Source organism: Sceloporus occidentalis, unplaced genomic scaffold, assembly GCF_023333645.1.
Source record: "Sceloporus occidentalis isolate IW3139 unplaced genomic scaffold, rSceOcc1.0.p SCAF_4, whole genome shotgun sequence".
Lineage (NCBI taxonomy): Eukaryota > Metazoa > Chordata > Lepidosauria > Squamata > Phrynosomatidae > Sceloporus > Sceloporus occidentalis.
The window spans coordinates 13,499,195-13,519,271 of record NW_028316984.1 but is presented as its reverse complement, the minus strand read 5'-3'; the positions used below and the strand labels follow the sequence as shown (position 1 = coordinate 13,519,271).

The window sequence follows — 20,077 nt, the reverse complement described above, 5'->3', positions numbered from 1 at the left end:
AAAAAAAGATGCATCTCCCATTCTGCTCTTCAATGGACTAATATGTATGATTCCCCAAAGATTGATTTAATTCTTGAAAGGTTTTTTTTCCTATAGGAGGATACTTTTTTTGTTGCAAGATTTATTTAACAGCTGCATCCCAAGTCCTGTTCCTGGGGAAGGGGTGGAGAGTGAATACTTTACTAGTATAGAGTGTTTGGGTATTCTGATTTTGCAAAGGTTGCTGGAATAATCTAGAAACTAAAGGGCAAGAAACGTAACATATAATTCTGTGGACTTCAGGAAAAAAATAAATTCCCCTCAAAGCATTTATCAAAGTGATTTCAATCCAATGATCTGGTACAAAGTCAAAAGATGTAAGCTGTTCTAATCCAATGCTTTCAGCTGCTTAAGATCCAGCCTCCACAGCTAGTTGCCAGGGCCTGGCTGACAAATTCTTCAAAGCATTGAAGCAAGAAAGCCCAGCAGTGCCTAGCGACAGAGCCCTTCTGAGGTTTGCAAACTGACAGCTGTTTGCTTTGGGTTTATATACTACAAAAACAATTCGGGTTGCGAATAACATAAATGGCACCATGTTCCATTCCAGGAGTTTTTTTTTTTTATTACAATGAATTTAGCTTTGGGCAAGCTGCCAGAAAAGGCTTATTTTTTTGACAAGAAATTCACTGACGATGCATATTTCTCACCCCTTTGCCCCTGAAATAGAATTCCTCATTTACTCTGCAGAATTCACAGACTGCATAGCTGCACACAGTAACAATTTATGATAATGTAAAATGTTCTTTTAAGTTATAAAATTTTTTACCTGAGTGATTTTGCTGCTCTGTAAACCACTGCTGCCTCTGTTGCACAGATCATTTTAAATATTATTAACCAAGCAGGTACTTCTTAGTTTGTTTCCATTGCCAGAATCTTACCTCAGGATGTTACATACAATGCCCGATAAGCTTATCAATAACAATGAAATACAGAATATTAGTATAATTAGGGGGGGAAGATATTTGCAGACTTATATCTGCATGTCATGGGATACAGAGCACCATTTCAGAAACTTTTTTTTTCAAAATTATCCTTTCAGCTCTAGCAGAAGTCAATTTGATTTGTGAATTTACTTTGTTTTCTTGTTTTCTCCATACTTGTTATGCTAAAATCTGGGTGCAGAATGAGATCACAGATAAGGAGATGGTGCTTTACCTCCTGGCTGCTTTCACATGTTCTCTTCTATTGAGTGCTTGGGTCTTGCAAACCAAGAGCACGTGTTGGCAATTTTATAGAGGTTATGTAGAAAGCAATGCAAAAGGTCCAGCATGATAAGGAATACCATTGGGATAGGGGGAGGTGGGCAACTAGCTTGGTGGTATTACCCCTCGACAGATGGAAGAAACAGACACTTGCAGTACAGGCTTGCCAGATTTTATCATTGGTTGTGCAGCTGTCTCATGATGAAATTATTTTAAAGCATTTTCATAAAAGAGATTTTTTAGTCTGATATGAATATGCCTTGGAAAATTCAGATCTGTTTTAACCAGGTGACAGATAGCTAACCCTACCGTGGAAGCCCAAGATATGCTGTTCTCAGTAGAACTGGACTCCCTGTAGTGACAGATGTCAGTTCTTGATGGGACGTTGCTGCAGCAGTCTGCAGGCGCAAAGTGAGGGAAAGAGTCTGTCTGTCAGACATCAGTGACCCATCGTGGGGGATGGATACTTCATAAGTGAATAGCATTTGACAATGCAGCAGGATCCTTTTTTGTTCTAGATCTCAGGAAAAGCTTACATTTTTATTGTTACTGAATGCTTCTGATCCTGATATCAGAATGAAAATTACAGCAGTGTTTTCTGCTAAGCTTTTCTAAAAAGGGAAAATGGTTAAAATGTTATCAGTATTATTAAGTATGATTTTTAAGATTGTTATTTTTGTTATTAAAATGATTATTCCTTATACAAACTATTTTTTCCATTCCTGCAAGCTACAATAATATAATACATTATTTACAATAATAGATTACATTCTGCTTACATTTAGTACAACAAAGTACTAAAATTGCGCACGCACACACTCTGCCTTTCCACCCCTAGAAAAACATATGCAAAGAGAATGTAACCTGGACTGCCAACGGCTGGTTTCTGCAGTCACAGGAGCATATTTTTTCATTTACTATCTACACGTTTATCTAAAGATGTACTCGAAATAGTATTGAGAGCCCATAATTTAAGCCAGTCACTCTGTCCACATGGAGTTAACCTGGGGCATCATTTTTTAGGAGGTTTTCAGGGAAGTAGAAGTTCAAGGTGTGACTGCTTAGGACACACTACTCCTAAAGGTAAGTGGTAGCTGAATCTTTCTCTCCAGCTTTTTAAACATTTTCCCCTTCACCATGACCTCAACCCAACTGCCATTACCCTTGACTGGCCCAGCCAAGAACACAGCATCATAGTGTTGGATGGGTGCAAGTAGTCTTTCAAGGGCTACTTCCACAAGCCATGAGCTCTGCTTTTTATGGAAGCCATAGTTTGTTGATACACCTAAACTGGCAAACCGTGGTTTTCAAGAGCTCTTGAAACCATAGCTTGGCAGCATAGATGAACTGACAAATTAGTATTTATGTAAAAGCATAAGTATCTAATTCAAACAGTGTTCATCTTGTTTAATGTAAGATGCCATATTGCAGTTATGGCGAACCTATGGCACGCGTGCCAGAGGTGGCACTCAGAGCCCTCTCTGTGGGCACACGCACCATCGTCCCAACACAGACTTCACTAGAGTTTGTCATTAGAAATGCAGAGGGACGTGGCACTTTGCAATAAATAAGTGGGGTTTGGGTTGCAGTTTGGGCACTCGGTCTCTAAAAGGTTCTCCACCACTGCCATATTGTAACATAGAGCAAGATGTCTCTTTGCCATTATGAAGAAAAACTGTTAAAAGTTTTTGAGAAAATAACACTGTGTGGATCCATGTTTCAGCTTTAGACACCATGAAGGTTCAACAGAATAATACTGTATTTTTATATTGTGCACTCAGGATGCATTAAAAGTTTTTTTAAAATGAGTATCCAGAATTAACTTGAGAGAATTTACTCTGGTTTTGCTCAAATTAGCAGAAAACTAGATCTATACCATGCACAACCAGAACTGTATTCTTGTTTAATGTGTGGACTTTTCCAAAAGAATGTTTGTTTTGTTCCTTCGAAATACAGGGTAGAATGGTTTATCAGGGACTCAGCCCCAGACTTCATTATAGATGTGATATTTTTATGACAGTTTTGCATGGTAAATAGATTGTTTGAAAGCAATGTCGTATAGTAGATTGCCATGCTAGAATGAACACTTACTGAGGCATGGTAAACATATTTCCTTAAAGGCCTCAAGATATAATTGTGCAGCATATTCACCATGTAAAATTTTACTAAAAGTGATTTTATTACACTGAGAAGTAAATAGAAATTCAATATGGGAGTATAAATAAAGGAGGCAAATCAGCTATGTGAGAGTGTTACATGGGGAGTAGATGAAGTGGTTAATTCTGCAGGTTATTTCCAAGAATCATAGCCTAAATCCATGCTTTTTACTGTTGCCTGTTCAGTAGTCTAGAATTTCATCTGTGGGAATTCTGCTGTCTTCCTTTCCAATCTCCCATTTGATACATAGTAGGAAAATCAGAAGGTTGGCAGTTCAAGGCCCAAGTACTGCATGATGGGGTGAACTCCTGTCACTAGTCCCAGTTTATGCCAATCTAGCAGTTCAAAAGCATGCAAATGCAAGTAGGTAGATGGGAACCACTTTGGTGGGAAGGTAACAGTGTTTGGTGCAGTCATGCTGGCCACATGAGTACCGGGGTTGATTTCAGACAACGCTGGCTCTTCAGCTTAGTAATGGAGATGAGCACACCAACTACACTTGTTTATGACTAGACGTTCATGTCAAGGGACTATCTTTACCTTTATCTTTATCCTCAGTTTAAATTGTAGCTTTCAAGAGCTGAAATTACACTGAATTAAATTCCAAACAAGCATTATTCAGTTATAATCATTTAATAAATACTTAGAAATTGGTAACTAGATTTTATCATTATGTTCTCCATTATTTAAGTATAAATTTATGAAAAGCAATTTTAGGATTTTCTTAAATGGAAGAGAGAGGACTGTTTCAGGGAGCTTTCTATAACTACAGATGATCTCTTCTGCAAAATATCGGTTAATTTTTATCCCCCTAAAGACAATAGTAGGTAAATACTCTATTAGAAGGATAACTTAGGTGGGTGAATGGAACATGAAATGACTCTGTCATTCATGTGTTAATGAATCATAAATACTTTTATGCCAATTATTTGGCTCTAGGAAATGTTTTAAAGGATGCGTGTTGAACCTTGGAACCCATCTAGGACTAAAATTGCATTTCCCCTCCAAAATAAACATATCCAAAGAAAATGTAACTTGGACTATCCATGACTGGATTCTGCAGTTACAGACGCACATTACAAACAGGTAGCAGAATTCCCTCAAAAATAATTATTCACTCCTTACTTCATCCATTTAAAGGAGCATTTGGGGTGAGGAGTGATTATCCATGCTTATCTAGGCCAGTCACTGCAACCACTGCCAATTCCTCTTTCCATAAACCCAAAATAGCTTGTAAAGTTATCAGGTTATTTATACTCATTTGTGTACATTTCTTGTACCTGCTCTCATTTTACAGTTCACTGACCATGAACAAAAGGTTAAAGCACCTTTAACCTATCTGACACATTCTAAATGATGGAAATGTACTTCAGTATAAATGTCTGCTCTGAGATCTTATCACTGAAAAAGAAGGGGAAACTAAAAATTATTATATCTGGTGCATTAACAACCACTGGAATTTATCTGGTCTACTTTTAGAAACGGACCTGTTTAGACATTTTGGCAAAAATTATCTGTCTGCAAAAATAAGCAGATGAATTATAGACCCAATGTAGTTGTAAGCCTAGATTTTGTAGTCAAACTGTTTGTCTAGGTTTTTTGTTTTCCTGTCCTTGGGTGAGGCATGGTGAGGGCTATTCCCCCACAAGCATAGTGTGTGCTCCATAGATTCCTGTTTTGGAAGATTTTCTACTTTACCTTTGGCTCATTCAGGGATTCAGAAATACTGGGAATGTCATGTGGTTCAATTTATTCATATAGTGTAGTTTACTTTGCACTTTTAGCATGGCTTTCTACATTTGTATCACCCCTTGGCCTCCCCTCATGATATCTGGTCTGCCTATACAGCTTAGTTGGCCCTGCTACAAATGTAGAAGTGCTTGATGTCTTCTCCTTTCTCTTATGACATGGATTTTGAAACTATTATTAACAAATAATATAATCGGATAAGATAGTTACAATTTCAAAAGGAATTGTCATCCTGTATTGACCCCATATCTATAGAGATCCATCACTCAGCTAATGTAAAACTTCTTGAGAAAACTATTCACATTTATTCACCAATATACATCTATTTTTAGAGAGCCATTATTGTGTAGTAGTTTCAGGAGATAGGGGTTGACATCCCAGCTCATCCATGGAAATGCACTGAGTGGCATTGGGCAAGTCATATTCTCTCAGATTAAGACAAAGCAATGTTAAACTACTGGATAAATTTTGCCAAGAGAAACCTTCCATAGGGCTACTATAAGTTGGAGTTGACTTGAAGGCACGTGACATCATAACATCATACATCTATTTACCCTGCCTCCTTCTCTTCTGTCACATTCTAAACATGACTGGAGAAAAATATCTGTCAAATACCAATCCAGGAAGCAATTCAAGTTTGTGCTTTGTCAGCCTAATTTTCTCTGAGTTGGGTGCAAAGCAGAAACAGAGAACTTGTGCATACTCCATTATGCAACACTTTTTAATGTATATACAGAGGATAAGAAGAGCACTTATTTTTCTGTATTTCATTTTATATTTTATTCAGCATTAAGACCAATATCTTTCCATAATTAAGTGTATGTGGGTGAAAAGTTTGTTCCCAGTTAAAAGTGGAACACATGTCACTTTTTATAAAGGCACATACAAGTCTGGCCAAAGGGCGTACAATGCACTTTGGTTTTCATTTGGGGGGAAAATAGTTATGGCAACATAGTGTCTTGGGTATTAAACATTAAATAGATCACAACTAAGTAGAAAGCCCGATCAAAGTATCTTCACTTGCATGTTTATTAAATAATTTCCATATATCTGTGACAGTAATGGGCAATATTCTTGTTGGCAGTTGAATTATGTATAGTGTATATAATATTTTCCTGCATATTCAATGTATGCTGTAGTAATACTGAAAGAACCATCTTTATCAATTATAAAGATTCTCCTCTAGAGTACACATTGATTTATTTTAGTTTTTGATACTTCCATGTTGAGGCTTTTGTAGTTTCCTGTTTGTTTCCCAGAAACAGAACAACTGGTTTAACCATTTAGAAAGGCAGCCTTCTTTTTTGTTTTGTTTTTGCTTTGTTTGGGGGCAGATCTATTCTGGGGTTGTAGCATATGTATGCTTAAATTCCTATTTCAACTGCCTCATCTAGATTTCAGCCATTTGCTCCTGTCTCCAACAGTCATTGTACTGGTTGTAGCTAAGTAACTGGTATTGCCCACTACTTTGGACCTTTCACTGGTTACTAAATTTTAATTGTGTTTTGATCCATTTTGCAACGATTTTTGAATTTCTTCAATTTGCCAGGTTTAGCCTTTTACAAACACCAAAGTGAAAATGGCCTGTGCTTATACTCACAAAGGATCTCAAATGTATGCAAAGTCCTGATTGTTCAACACAGCAAGAAAATTCACTTTCACAGTCAACAAGTCATCTTACTCAGTAGAACACAAAAGTTAAATGGTCTGTAATTTCAATATTAGCAAGGAAAATACAGTACAAATTACTAAAAAATACTAAAATATAGAATTGTTTTCAGACACCCTTGCTACATGAATAGCAGCAGTCACCTGAAATTTGAAACTTTTAATAAAAAGTTCTTAAATATAAATTATATGGCAAATGTACAATACATTGCTTATTCAGTCTTTTTAATCCAGTGTTCTGCAGTGAGCCAGCAACCTTTAAAGTTGCCTTTCTTTGTGAGAAGAAACCCCCAACCACTTCAAGTTTTGTCATTTCCCTTAGTATCATGAATGTGAATGATCTGAGTCGGGTATACCACTGTCTCTGTAGCTTCTGTTACTGCTGCTTTCGCTATGGTTGTTCTTGTACAGATTCATTCCATTTGGTGGGAATATGGTGTGTATTACAAACTCCTCCTTGGACACTTGATCGTTGTTCAGAGAGATCATCTGAAAAGAAGTCTCTCTGATTTCTAAGATGGAGTTGTCCTTCTTAGTTCCAGCTTCAGCATAATCGTCTTTTCTCCTCCGCCCTTTGCTGTATGTACAGTTTCTCGAGAACAAGGATCCGTTCCTATGGACATACCAGCAGACTAAAGCGAGCAGCGCTATAGCTACTAGTGCCACTGCACCTCCTATGATGGCAGCTAAGGGCAAACTGGAATTTTTGTACGGCTCTTTCTCTTGCTCGTGGTTGAGGGTTGTGGTGGGGTTGTACATTTTGAGGGGTGCCGTTTCAGTCTCTATACACACCGGCGTTTCATCAGACATATAGATGTTACTGGTTTCCATGGGAACCATGCATACTCGATAGGGTGAGTCTGGCTCCAGGGCCGTGAGCAGATAGTCAGTCCGGTCTCCTGTAACAATTGTTTCAGTTATAGATCCAAAGGCAGGGCTGTGGCCCATTTTGAGCCAGCTAAGTCTTAAAGCAGTCATGGGTAGTGCAACTTTCCAAGAAATATGAATAGTCTCAGTGCTTACAGATTTTACAACAATGGTAATGATTTCCTGTACTGGGGTAGCTGTTGTTCTGTAGTTTTTGTGTGGGTTCAGAGTCTTTATTTCAGGTGATCTGGTGACAGAAACCGGCCAGTGTCCTTGTACAGGGTATAAAGTGTTTGGTACTGAAGCAGTATTTTGGACAGTGCTTACCATATCATCATCTTTGCAGTCAAACAGCTCTGTGTTGAGGTCTTTGATGGCCATGCCACGCACTTTTTCTGGTGCTTGACACATCAGTCCGCGCACATTAACTCTGACAGGCAACATCTGCAACCAGTCACGGACCCATTTCATTCTGCACCCACAGCGCCAAGGGTTGTTGCGAAGGAACAATTGGGTTATATTGTCCAGGTCATCAAAGACACCCTGAGGTAAATTACTGAGATTGTTGTTTGACATATCTAATCGATATAACTGTCGTAGGTATGCGAAAGCATTAGGTGGCACATGATTTATATGGTTTTCTTGCAGATAAAGCTTTCTCAGATTTGAGCCTGGCAAATTTATTGGCGCTGATGTAAGAGAATTACGAACCAGGGAGAGTTCTGTTAAATTGACTAGGTTCATGAAGACTTTTTCTCCTAATCCATGATTGCTTAAGAGATTTCCATCTAAAACGAGGCGTTTTAGATTTGTAAGGTCTTGAAGGGACAGCTCCGAAATGGTTGAAATGCGATTATCATCCAAGCGCAGCTCTTCTATTGTTTTAGGCAAGCCCCAGGGAATGGTGCTAAGGTGATTTCGAGAAAGGAAAAGAAGTCTGAGATAGATATTATCCCGGAAGGCTCCATCTTCAATACTAACCGCCGAAACAGAATTATCATCCAAATGCAATTCTTCCAGATAAGGAATTTGTGAAAGGGAATCATAAGTAATTGTCCTTATGTTGTTTTCTTGTAAATGCAATTCCTTGACAAACTTTGGGAGGTTGATAGGGAATTCATCCAAACTGTTGTGGTATAAATAAATTCTCTCCACTTTGATCAAGGTTTTTAGCTCAGATGGAATTCCAGCATTATTTATTTGATTGTTCTGAAGGTAAAGGGTTGTAGCATCCTCTGGAATCCCAGTCGGGATTGATGTCAAGTCACGATCATTGCAGTAAATGAATCCTGCGTCACAGCGGCATGCTGAAGGGCATGATTTGGCACTGACAAAGTGAGGTGCCATTTTGAGCAACAGCCCTATCTTTGTCCAAATTAGGATGAAGTTCCAGGTTACACTGATCATGGTCAAGTTGCAGTGAGGTTTATATACTTTCAGCAATCTAGAAAAAAAATTAATTAGATTAATAGTAGAGAGTACAATAGAGAGGACAGTGAGAGTACCACTTTGAATTGGTTAAAGCATATTTAATAACACCGTTCTATAAATGTTTACTTGGAAAAAATATTGTTTTGTCCCCTGGATTTAACTTGCTAGTGTGTATGCATGGGATTGCTTCCTAAACTGTTTTGACTGCCAATAATTTGTACAGGGAGTTTGCTCGGTGTTTATATATTCCCCACAACCACATAGGTAGGGTTGATACGTTTATCTGGGTGAGAGTGAATGAAGTATTTTGTTTGTATGTGATTGTGTTCACATATTTCATGCTTGGCCCAACATATGATAAGCTTAAAGACACAACCTAAGGAATTCCTTTAGGCAAGCCTAAGCGTTTTCCCATGTTTTGTTTTCCTTTTCTTTTATTGCAACTACACCAGATGCTCTCTCTGAAATAACAGTTTCATTTGGGCAGAAGCAACACAATCTAGAAAGAAAAGCTTCAGAAGTGTACTGTATACATGCAGTTGACTGCACAATTGTTTGGATTAGGTGTTTGCCACTCACACATAAGATGAGCAGAGTGGGACTGAAATGATTTCTGTACATAAGCACATGATGCTATTAAAACTCACTGTTAAGCGTTCAGTTCTCCCTAGGTTGTTGGTTAAGTTGGTAGCCACAAATCCTTAATCCTTCTTAAGCAAATATTGGATGAGTTATTTGTGGTTGCATCATAATTCACCTAACTCATAATGGTGAAATTGTATGCAACAACCACAACTTGAGGAATTGGAGGCACAGTTCAATTCGGCCCAGCTGGAACTGAAGGTTTGATTCCCCCTTTCTTAAGCATTAAATATGTCATACACTGACACACAAATGATTAACGATTCTATTTTGATGACTGTGGTACAGCATTTTCAGTTCAAACAGAATTGTAAATTTATTGATAACAGAGATGAAAAAGTATGTACAAGATCTCAATCAATCTTTTGACCCAATCCTGGGGCAAACAGTTAATGCAATATTGCCATCATGAAATGTCAAGGATCAGGGTATGAGTAGCTTTCTTTAATCAAAGATCGAAATCTGGGATGGCACTGATGTTGCAGCACCAGTGTGGTGAAACTTTCTTCCCCCTCCTCTGCCCCTGCAGCACTTGGTGCCATTCAGAAACTGAATCTGGAGAATTTATCAGTACATTAGAGCAGAGGTCTCAGGTACAATGGATATTGTAGTAAGGAGGTGAGATTGCTCCCCTCCAGATTCCACTGATGCATGAATCAGGAGATGTTACCTTGCTAGATCCCATCAAAACTGAACAAAAATTAATAATAATTATTATAACAGTTATTATAAGGATTAATTTATTTCTTCTATTGCTCTGTAACGTTAAGAAGGAACAAATAGAACAAACTATTAGAAACTGTATGCCCCCCCCCCCAACCAAAGGAAGAGCTATACAGTGAAAACCATGTTTTACTTTAGGAAAGATATTTGTTGAAGAAACTGGGAAGGGCAGATACTGTGACTGTGGATAACCTAAGATTTTATTATACTATGTGACATGATAAGTTTGTTTAGCCCATTCGTTACAAAATTTAAACTGTACTTTGCAGATAGTGCTTGGTTGTGTGGCATGTAGAGTGAAGTGCTCCTAACTTTTTACATGTGTGATTCTTTTATTAGCAAGTGATTAATTGCTGTGAATTCCTTGCAAAATGGCTCTCTTTATTGTTCTAACTGCAATATAATACATGAGATTATTGTACTACGTGCATAAGCTTACCTTATTTAAAGATGTGAAGGACCCTCTTGTGCTTCCTAAAATCCAGCGGGCCTCCTGTTTTCCAGAAACAAATGGACTTGGAAGAAGTTTATAGCTTAGTACACATAGCTTGGCTTCATTCACAATAGCAGTTTAAATGTTCCTTATGAGCAGAGTGTCTTTCCTCATGAACCCTGCTATATTCATTGAACATTCCCATAAAGTTTTACCATGGTACATAAGCACATCAAGTTGTGAGGATAAAAGCTTCAGACTCCTTTGACTCTGCAGCAATGAGAGTTTGAGGAGGTAGGGGCGGTTCTTTCTTTCCCCCTTCACGTCTTTGTGTGAAGAATCTCTTTTGTTTTGTTGTAAATACCCTTTACAAAAATTGCTCTTTGTAATTCTTAGAAGCTCCTTTAGATAGTGTGGCTAGAGATGGTAACTTCAGCTCCATGTGTTCGAAACCATTCATGATGCTAAGGGTCGAATTATGATGGCTTCTTCAGGAGACTGAGGAAGGAGGCTCCCTGCCTGTGCAGAATCATCCGGCTATAATCTTTGAAAAGTGGATGCGTCTTGGTAAATCCATGCCTGCTGGGCTGCAACGTAATTCAGTCCTTGATCAGAATCTCCAATTCAGAATATTCCCTCATTCTCTCTGGAAATGCAAATGCTCACTTGTTCTGTGCTGGTTTTAATTTTAACTCAGAGCTCTTTTGTCTTGAAGAAAGCAAAACATTCTAATACCATTCAGCATGGGCTCCTTCATAAAATTTTCATTCATTCATTGCCTGTTAAAAATAAGAAGAAAAGTAAGCTATTATCAAGAAGAGATGATGAACAGCCTTACATACACTTTCTTTGACTCCTTATTTGTATAATCACAATGCCTCATTATGGGAGTGATAGCTGAACCAAAAAGTGGTTTATTTATTTATTTTTGCAGCAGCCATGCTTCTTTCTCTCTTAGGTTCAGCTATTGCATGAAATGAAATCAGTCCAAACAAAATAGCAATGAAAGTCAGCTTTGATCAGCAGACCAAAGAGGAACTGTGTTGCAAAGGTGACACATGACTCTTTGTATTACAGATCAAGGCCAGGCTTCTTTAGATGGGATGCATACTAGTGTTTATGGGTTTTTGCTTTCAAGAAACAAGACAGTCATCCATAGTTTAAACTGCTGCAAAAGAGCAGTTTTTATTCAGTATCTCCATCCTTAACAGTACAGTGATTAGGCCTAATAGACAGATGTTTCATCTTAGCAATTCTAGTCCTGAATTCCTTTGAAAGCTGCTATCCTGGAGACAAGATGATTTTAGGGATCTAACGATGTAGAATTAGAAAGAAAAATCAAGATATAATATTGCATTCATTGCTTCTTTGTAACTTCAGATTAGCTTTGGACCCATGTTGTCACTGTTCCACTGCACTATCTTTCTATGAATGAAATCTGGCTTTTGAAAAACAACTGTTTACTTTGCAAATTAATTGCAAAGTTCATTTACCCTTTGCAAATTTATGATTTTTTTTAAACACCACTAATTATTAGGCTGTTTTGTGGTGCATGCAAGGAATGGTGCAGTACTGTGAAAGATTATTTTGTTACATGCCAGTAGCTTTTCCTTCTCTTATGGAGATTTTGATCCCACAAAAATAATTAAGGCTGCACACCCATATACTCTGTGGAATGAATCCCCTACATGCAGCAGGCCTCATTTTTAGGACACATTTTAAGTTCACTTTCCATTTTTAAATTCAATTTCCCTTCTGTATTGTTTCATTTCTAACTAAAAATGATTATGTAGAGTATTCAGTGACTGTTCAGTCCCAAATTATATTTTTAACTATTATAGTTTCAATAACTAGTAACCAGAGTATTAAAGTGTTTTTAAATTGTCTTTTGCAAGTCCACTCTGCCAGTGCTGTGGCCTCCCTTGTTAACGATAATTTTACCAAACAAGTATAATTATAGTACAGACAAGATAGTGTTTGTGTAAGTAAACATAACCTAAAGTATAAGGTTTATTATATTTAGGTTAGGATAAGTAATAATAACCTAAACAGGCTAGATGAAAGTAACCTGTTTACATTATGATTACTTAATATTGGTGCAATTTGAGGTGTCTATATATAGATATATCTGCATCTGCAAATGATTAAAATAATACCTTGAGAGAAACAGATCTTTTAAAATCTTTCAGATAATTAAAAATGTGGCATCGAGGCAAAAAGATTAGATTTCTTAAAAACTATTGAAAAGTTAGTGGTATAAAACTTGCCGAACATCATTACTTTGAAATAAAATAAAAGATAAATAATGCCAGAACCTAGCAAATCACTAGTAGATTCTGCTCATGTAATTAACAAGTTGCCTTATTTGTTCAGCTGCCTTAACGGTTGGGGGAATATGGTGTGCTTCCAAAGTTTATAATTGGGTTTGAGCTTTCTAATCCAGTTTGGTTAACCAACACAAGGGAAGAAATGTTACTATGGACATTTTAGTAAGCTTGGATAACAAAAGAGGCTTCACGTGTGGTTAGGACATCAAGTAATTGTGGGAGGGTGATTTATTTGGTAGAAGACATCTGAAATCTATAGCAGTGAAAAGTTAGATTGCCTAAGTTATTAATGGAAACGAATGAATTGGCACAGTTCCTGGGAACACCAGATAAAATAAACACAAATTGAAGGGACAGAACATTTGTGCACCTTGCCTTGAGCGAGGAGAGTACAATACTTGTTCCTGAGAAAAGATTTTTTTTACATCTTCCAACTGCTCAAAGACCTTCCTTTTTTGCACCATTTGATATTCCAACCCTCATTTATTGCCCCTATTGTATTAGCAGCAATGTTGGATTAAAATGAAAGCACTAAAGCTCATTAAGTTCTTGGGTTTTATAAATCCCTTCTCTCAAAATTACATCAAAACAAAAGGATAAACCAAAGCGGGGTCTCACTGGAGGAAAAAAAAGACTGTTTCAGAAATGTGGATTAAGCTCCTCTCCCCCCTTCCCTTTTCTTTCCATTAGAAGGAAGAAGAGTTTTCTTTAGTTATTATTTAGTTTGATATCTTGCACTTCCCTTTTATATTCCAAGCTAGAGCTGAAAACATTGAGTTTGCATAATAATAGCAGCAGTGATCTGTCCACACAGAAGGGAATCCTGCTGCCTTGCTCAGCCTGGCCTTTTTCTTGAGCTGTCCTTACATATTCCCCAACACCAAGTCATTATAGCTGAGTTTGCAGGATGAAAAGAGAAATGTCCCCCACTGTTAAGAGACACTGTGGTCAGGTTTTCACAACATCAGATTGTGAGCTTCATGGCCTCCTGGATTTGAAAGAGAACATTAATTTTGAACAAAAACAAGAAGAACCTGGACGAAATCCTGGTTCCACAAGTATTTCTTTCAAAGAGAAAGATGCTCTAGTTTTAAAGTATATAGCCCTTCTCAATATAACAGCATTGTGCCTGGCAGATTTCAGAACAGCTTCCTGTACATCTGGTGCCCAATTTCCTTGTTAAATCATGTGGGTTAGTTCCACTAACATAAGATAAACTATTTATAGTGTTTGAAAGGATTAACTACAATTGTATAACTAAAATTTAACAGAGAACGGAGGAAAAGGAGTATTCTTGCTCTGAATATTCAAATGTACTTTCAACTTAATGACATAGTGGATAAAGAATTATATTTAGCAACTCCAGGTCCCATTTTAGTGCTGTATGCTAAAGTGTAGATCAGATACCCCTGTTCTTTTATCCCAAACCTCTTAAAAATGTAGATGCTACCATGAGTGATTTTGTGTCCTAACTGATGAGACGCTGATGTGAAATACTACAGTTTCATCCTCAGCAGTGTTTTAAAGATTCAGATAGATCTCTTTAGGCTATACATGTCACCAGGATGACAAGTAGAATTAATTCAGCTTTGCTGTACAAAACTGATTGTTCAGCACTTTTGGTTTTGCATAGCCATTTGATTTATTTCGTAGTGCCCTCTGTGGATTGAAGAAAGTGTCTGCTCATATAGTGTGTTCAAGTAGTACTGGGATTACTGCATGAGTTTTTATTAGTCATTCACGAATCACAAGTTGGCTTTGCTTGCTATTGAAAAAGTTAGCCAAGTTATTTTGGTTAAACATGACTCAGCTGAAGTGAAAACAAAAGTGTGTAGCATTGTTTTCTTTAAGTGTACTATTCAGGCTTGGTTAATAGTGACAGTAAAACACTTTCTAAGCACTCTGGCTAGTAGTTACAGTTGTCATGAGCTTAGTATTTCAGGAAGGTGCCCCATTCTTTTGTTCAGTGTTAGGGAAGCAGAAGAAGCTTAAAATATCTTCCGGAGGGTTAAAGAATGTAAAGCTTTGTTGAAAAATGGTCCTCTGAATCTTCATTTCCTCCCCTTTCTTCATTCAGGAACATATTATTTGGCTTATGGAAATATGCACATTTAGCAGTGGCATTACAGCAAAATATTCAGGCCTGCTTTAAATTTTCTCTTTGTGAATTATTTCTATCAACTATCTATAGACTAGTGAACATTTTTTCCATAGGTTTCAGTTTCAGGTTCTATAAAACAAAGCTAGTAAAGTTGGCTTATCGCCTGTCTTAGCCATAGTCATGCTGAAAAGGAAAGTAAAACTTGATTTTTCTAAACCTTTTGCAGCATGTATGAACAACAAAGACACCTTGTTGTAAACGATAAAAATAGTTTTGATATAAAAATTTAGCTCTTTTAAAAAATAGATGAAGATACTGATGATCCAACTTTTAAACCACTATAAGTAATCCAAGTGTTTATTTATTTATAGCACGATTAAGATCTAAACATTGTTTATTTACATCTTGGAGAAGATTTCTTGTCATATGTGCTGCCTGCTCCTTAGAATTTACCTTTATTTGGTATCCAGGTGTGTGTGGTGTAGTGGTTTGAAGATTATGATTCTGGAGATCAGGGTCTTGATCTCTCCTGGATAACCTTGCACAAGTCACACTCTCTCAGCCTCAGAAGATGGCAATGGCAAACCCTCTTTGAGAAAACTTGCTAAGAAAACCCTATGATATGTTTACCCTATGGTCACAATAAGTAAAAAAATGAATTGGAGGCACACAACAACAGCAAACATTAATTTCAGTGGGCCTAACTGGGAGGAGATTTAGGGCTGCAGTGCAGGCCTTTTTACTCAGAACTACACCATTCTGATGTATATTCATTCAGACTTAATTTCAAGGTAACAGTACTTAGCTTTGCAGCCATTGCCAGTTGTGGCCTTTTGATAACGTAGCCACAGTTAGAGAAAAATTGCTGTCGTTGTTACAAGTCCTATACCAAACTATGCTTTAATATATTTTATTAGACTGGTACCTAGAATAGGTCTGACTCAAGTTTGGCCATTGAGCCCTGAATAAGCAGATATAGTCATGATCTAAATATAGCCAGTCTTCCCTATTTTCTTGTAGTTGGGTCAACACCTATTTCTACTCAGAATATGTTGCTGTGTGATATGATTACTCTACCAAATGGGAATTTTTTACTTTAATGCAACCTTATTCATATTACATGCTTTGTTGCTGGTCTTGAAATGAAATACAGCCATGATTTATTGTCAGTTATTAATGCTGCAGTGCATATTAAAATACACATGCCATTTAGATTATGTTCCAGAGCATAATTACTTGGAACCAGAGTCCATTGAAATCTGTTGAACACATGTCCCTGTGGTTTAAAAAATGATAAGCCAAATCCTGATATACTTAGAAAAGGTGTTAGGACTCTCACCTGCCATGCAGCAAAAAAGATACTTCCTCATTTCCTTATTTAGAAATAAATCCTGAAATTACATACTATTTATCTTATCCATTTCAGTGTCTCGGGAAGAAAAAGAAAGATGCCAAAATGTAGTACGGATCCAAATGTAGGGAATGATTTAGTTTTGAATTAAAGCAGAACCCTGTGTTACTGAAGGCTGATGACTATGGCTTTAGCATAGAAATTCTGCCCACTGGGGGGTAGCACATACTGCAAGAAGTGTCTTTACAACCGTTGCAAGTGGGAATTTTTTAAAAGCTGCTGTCCAGTTTTTCTGCTTTAATCACAAAGGCTTCTGGTGAGAAAACCAGAGAAGATTCCAAAGGGAGGGAATGCATAGTGCAAGAAATATTTGCTTCTAATGTATTTTTTAATATTGTTAAATTTCATTTTCCAGGGTGAATGAGCTGTAAAATGAACTGCAGTTTAATAGTATAAATAGGTGTTGGTGTCAGAAAGTGGCTATATATGGACATAGAACTGCTAGGTAGGGGTGGGAGAAAGGTTTGAGTGGAAGGAAATTTAGAAAGGTAAATAATTTACAGAAATTTACAAAAGGAGGAAGAAATTATCTTAATCCTGTAAATCCTGTGTTTTCAAATCTGCTTTCTGAAATGTTGGAAAGGTAATTTTGAAAGATTACTTCATTAATCCAAGACAAATAAGCACAATAGGTGATAAGAAAAACTGTGTTGCAATCTGGCTTCGGTGTCACACACAATGCTTTTTTTCTAAACAGATTCAGTTTTTCATTTTGATAAGGATTCCTATACATACAAAGTAACATTATGAATGCAGTACGAGCTTCTTGTTTCACAGGGAGGATAGTCTTCAATAGGAACAGAACTAAAGATAATAAATTATCTGTCAAAGTCTGATGAATCCCAAATTTCATTTCAACTTTTACCAACTTTTCTATTAAAGGTGTTTTTTCCCACTTCTTGAAAATAAGTTACAAAATCCATGATCTACACTCTGTACCTCCTAGCATAATCTAGGGAGGCAATTTTAATTTTGCAGCAAGTTCAAAATTAACACAATTGTGACATAAAGACTTTAATGTGCACACAGCAAGCTCTTCCTGTTAATACTTAAAGCAATCGGTGAAACAACCTACCCCTAATATTTTTCTAAAAACCAATTAAGCAATTACCCATAGATAATAGTCTTCATATAGTTCAATGCATGCCACTGAACATGCAACTTTGTGACTTTAGTGATGCCTACTGTTGCAAAGTTAGAATTTAAGCAAATTTTATTTGATTCAAATTTATATTGCTGATTGATTTTTTAGCATCTGGAATAGAAAAAAATGACTTCCATATAAGGTATACAATAGTATAGTAATAATAAGCAATGCTTCTTAATTGCCTTTTATACAACTGTGATACTACTTCGTTCTGTAAGCCATAATTTTTGAGCAAATGAAAGCTGTAAAGCACTGCAGAGCAGCTAAAAATGGTAATTTTCATGCATATGAGACAGGCGTAGTGTAAGCATATACAATACATAATAATACTACATTTCATATACTCAAAATTAATGGCTTTCATGGGTAATAATAAACTATGTGAGGTACACACTGATACATTATGAATGCAGACATCCAGCTTTCATGGAAAAGGCTGTTAAAACAAGATGGTTATAGTAGCTTTGCATTACATTTTGCTTTTTTTCCTTTAAAAATCTGCTCCAAAATCCCCAGAAACAGTAGGCCTGTTGCACTATTTGAAACCATTTTGTTTTACATGTGTACCCTAGAGTTGCCTTACAGATTTTAATTGGGATGCTTTTCCCCCCTCATAATTAAATCTGTTTTTCATACACAATCTTAAAAGATCTTAAGAAACAAAGTTTTCTCAGGACCACAATGTATATATTTTTAAAAAAGCTTGATTTACAACATAGCCACAAATCCTTGATTTAAAAATTCAATATGGCAATCTCTGTCCCACTGCTCGCATGCTCCACTCATCTAAAGCTTAGATTTCTTAGTTTGTCTCACCAGATTTATTGGCTTGTTATGCTGGTCACATTCGGTATTTGGCTTAGCAAGGAGGTTTGGCATTACAATAGGAATATTGTGTGTGTGTGTGTGTGTGTGTGTGTGTGTGTGTGTGTGTGTGTGTGTGTGTAGAGCTTAGATATTAGATTGCATCCAGCAATATATGGCTTTAGCTTTATAGAAATAGGAGAACAGTAATGCAAGCTTTAAAACCTAGGTGTAGCTGTTCCTTTATCCTTTCCAATGAAATACAAAAAGTTCTTCGAAGTAGACTAAGATGTTTGCTCTTGGACAGAACACTCATTTTCTGAGGGATTATCGATTTCCTTTCATAACTGTAAAAAATCAGCATTAAAGGAGCACACGAATGCCACATATGCAGCACTGCTCACACTAGAAAATGTGCAGCTTGGCTAGGAGCATGTCCCTGAGCCTTTTTGCTACAACAGGATAGCTAACTCTGCCATTTAATGATGTAGAATGTGTGCATGCAAAGGGCTAGATACAAACCAACACTTTGTTCTTAACCATTGAGACATCCCCCCCGCAAAAAATGTTTCAAATATATACAATTGCAAATGCTACTTTTGCATCGCAGCATAGCCTTCAATTCTCTCTTGATCCCTCAGTCGGCTGAGCTGAAACTGAGAATGCTTTGGAAAGCAAGATCAAACTTGAGTGCGGATGAGAAGCAAGCAAGCACGATCAGAAGAAAGCAAAGGAAGAAACAAAACAACAACAAGAAGAAATCACTTACCAGCAAGCTGAAGGAACCCAAACGCATAGAAAGGAATTCCATTTCTAAAGGCAGGCAAGCAGTTAATTCCACTATGGGGCTGTAAAATTCCTTCGCCTCAGATCCCAGAGACAAAAGCAGCAGTGGCAGCAGCAGCAGCAGCAGCTTATAGCAGGAGCTCTCTCTCTGTCTCTGATCCCTTCTCCCTCTGTGGGAAGGAGTGAGGGGGAAGGCACTCCAGTTACGTGCAAGGCAACCCACCTCCAAAGTCTGAAGTTAAAGCTTTCACCTAACAGTGGTTGAATAAAGAAGTGATGTCATCAATGGGCAGGTCTTGGGCTCGCCTTCAGTCAAGGCACTGGAGAAGCAGGCTGTCAAGAGTGTGTCTCCTCTGAGCAGCAGAGGGCGATGGAGAAGTAAAATCCAGGGCTGCCTGTCTAAAACCAGAACTGTTTCTCCAGATTTGCAGACCTGCCTCGAACATTTCAAATCCAGGGCCTCTTGGCAATGTCGAGGCTCGCAGAGGGGGAGGCTTTAGTCATTTGATTTGGGAGGTTTCCGAATGGTCACAAAGAGATCCACCACTTGGTCAAATTCAGAAACCGCCCCGTCAGTCTAGAAAATCAGT

The 20,077-nt window shown here is 37.4% G+C and overlaps 2 protein-coding genes across 6 annotated transcripts in view; one reads left to right on the top strand and one right to left on the bottom strand.

Moving 5' to 3' along the window:
• LOC149313515 (ADP-ribose glycohydrolase MACROD2-like) overlaps nucleotides 1–20,077 on the top strand; it is a 1,160,252-nt gene that overhangs the window by 73,522 nt on the left and 1,066,653 nt on the right. The window lies entirely within an intron of this gene.
• Nucleotides 4,972–19,704, bottom strand: FLRT3 (fibronectin leucine rich transmembrane protein 3). The gene is made up of 3 exons (XM_089519235.1): nucleotides 19,471–19,704; nucleotides 10,918–11,690; nucleotides 4,972–9,126 (listed from the first exon to the last, which is right to left on the bottom strand). Exon 3 carries the CDS (start codon nucleotides 9,087–9,089, stop codon nucleotides 7,140–7,142), a length of 1,950 nt encoding a protein of 649 aa, XP_089375361.1. The 5' UTR covers nucleotides 9,090–9,126; nucleotides 10,918–11,690; nucleotides 19,471–19,704; the 3' UTR covers nucleotides 4,972–7,139.

What these genes read in the sequence shown, in the direction of transcription:
- FLRT3 (XM_089519235.1), bottom strand. Translation starts at nt 9,089, where the DNA reads ATGATCAGTGTAACCTGGAACTTCATCCTAATTTGGACAAAGATAGGG.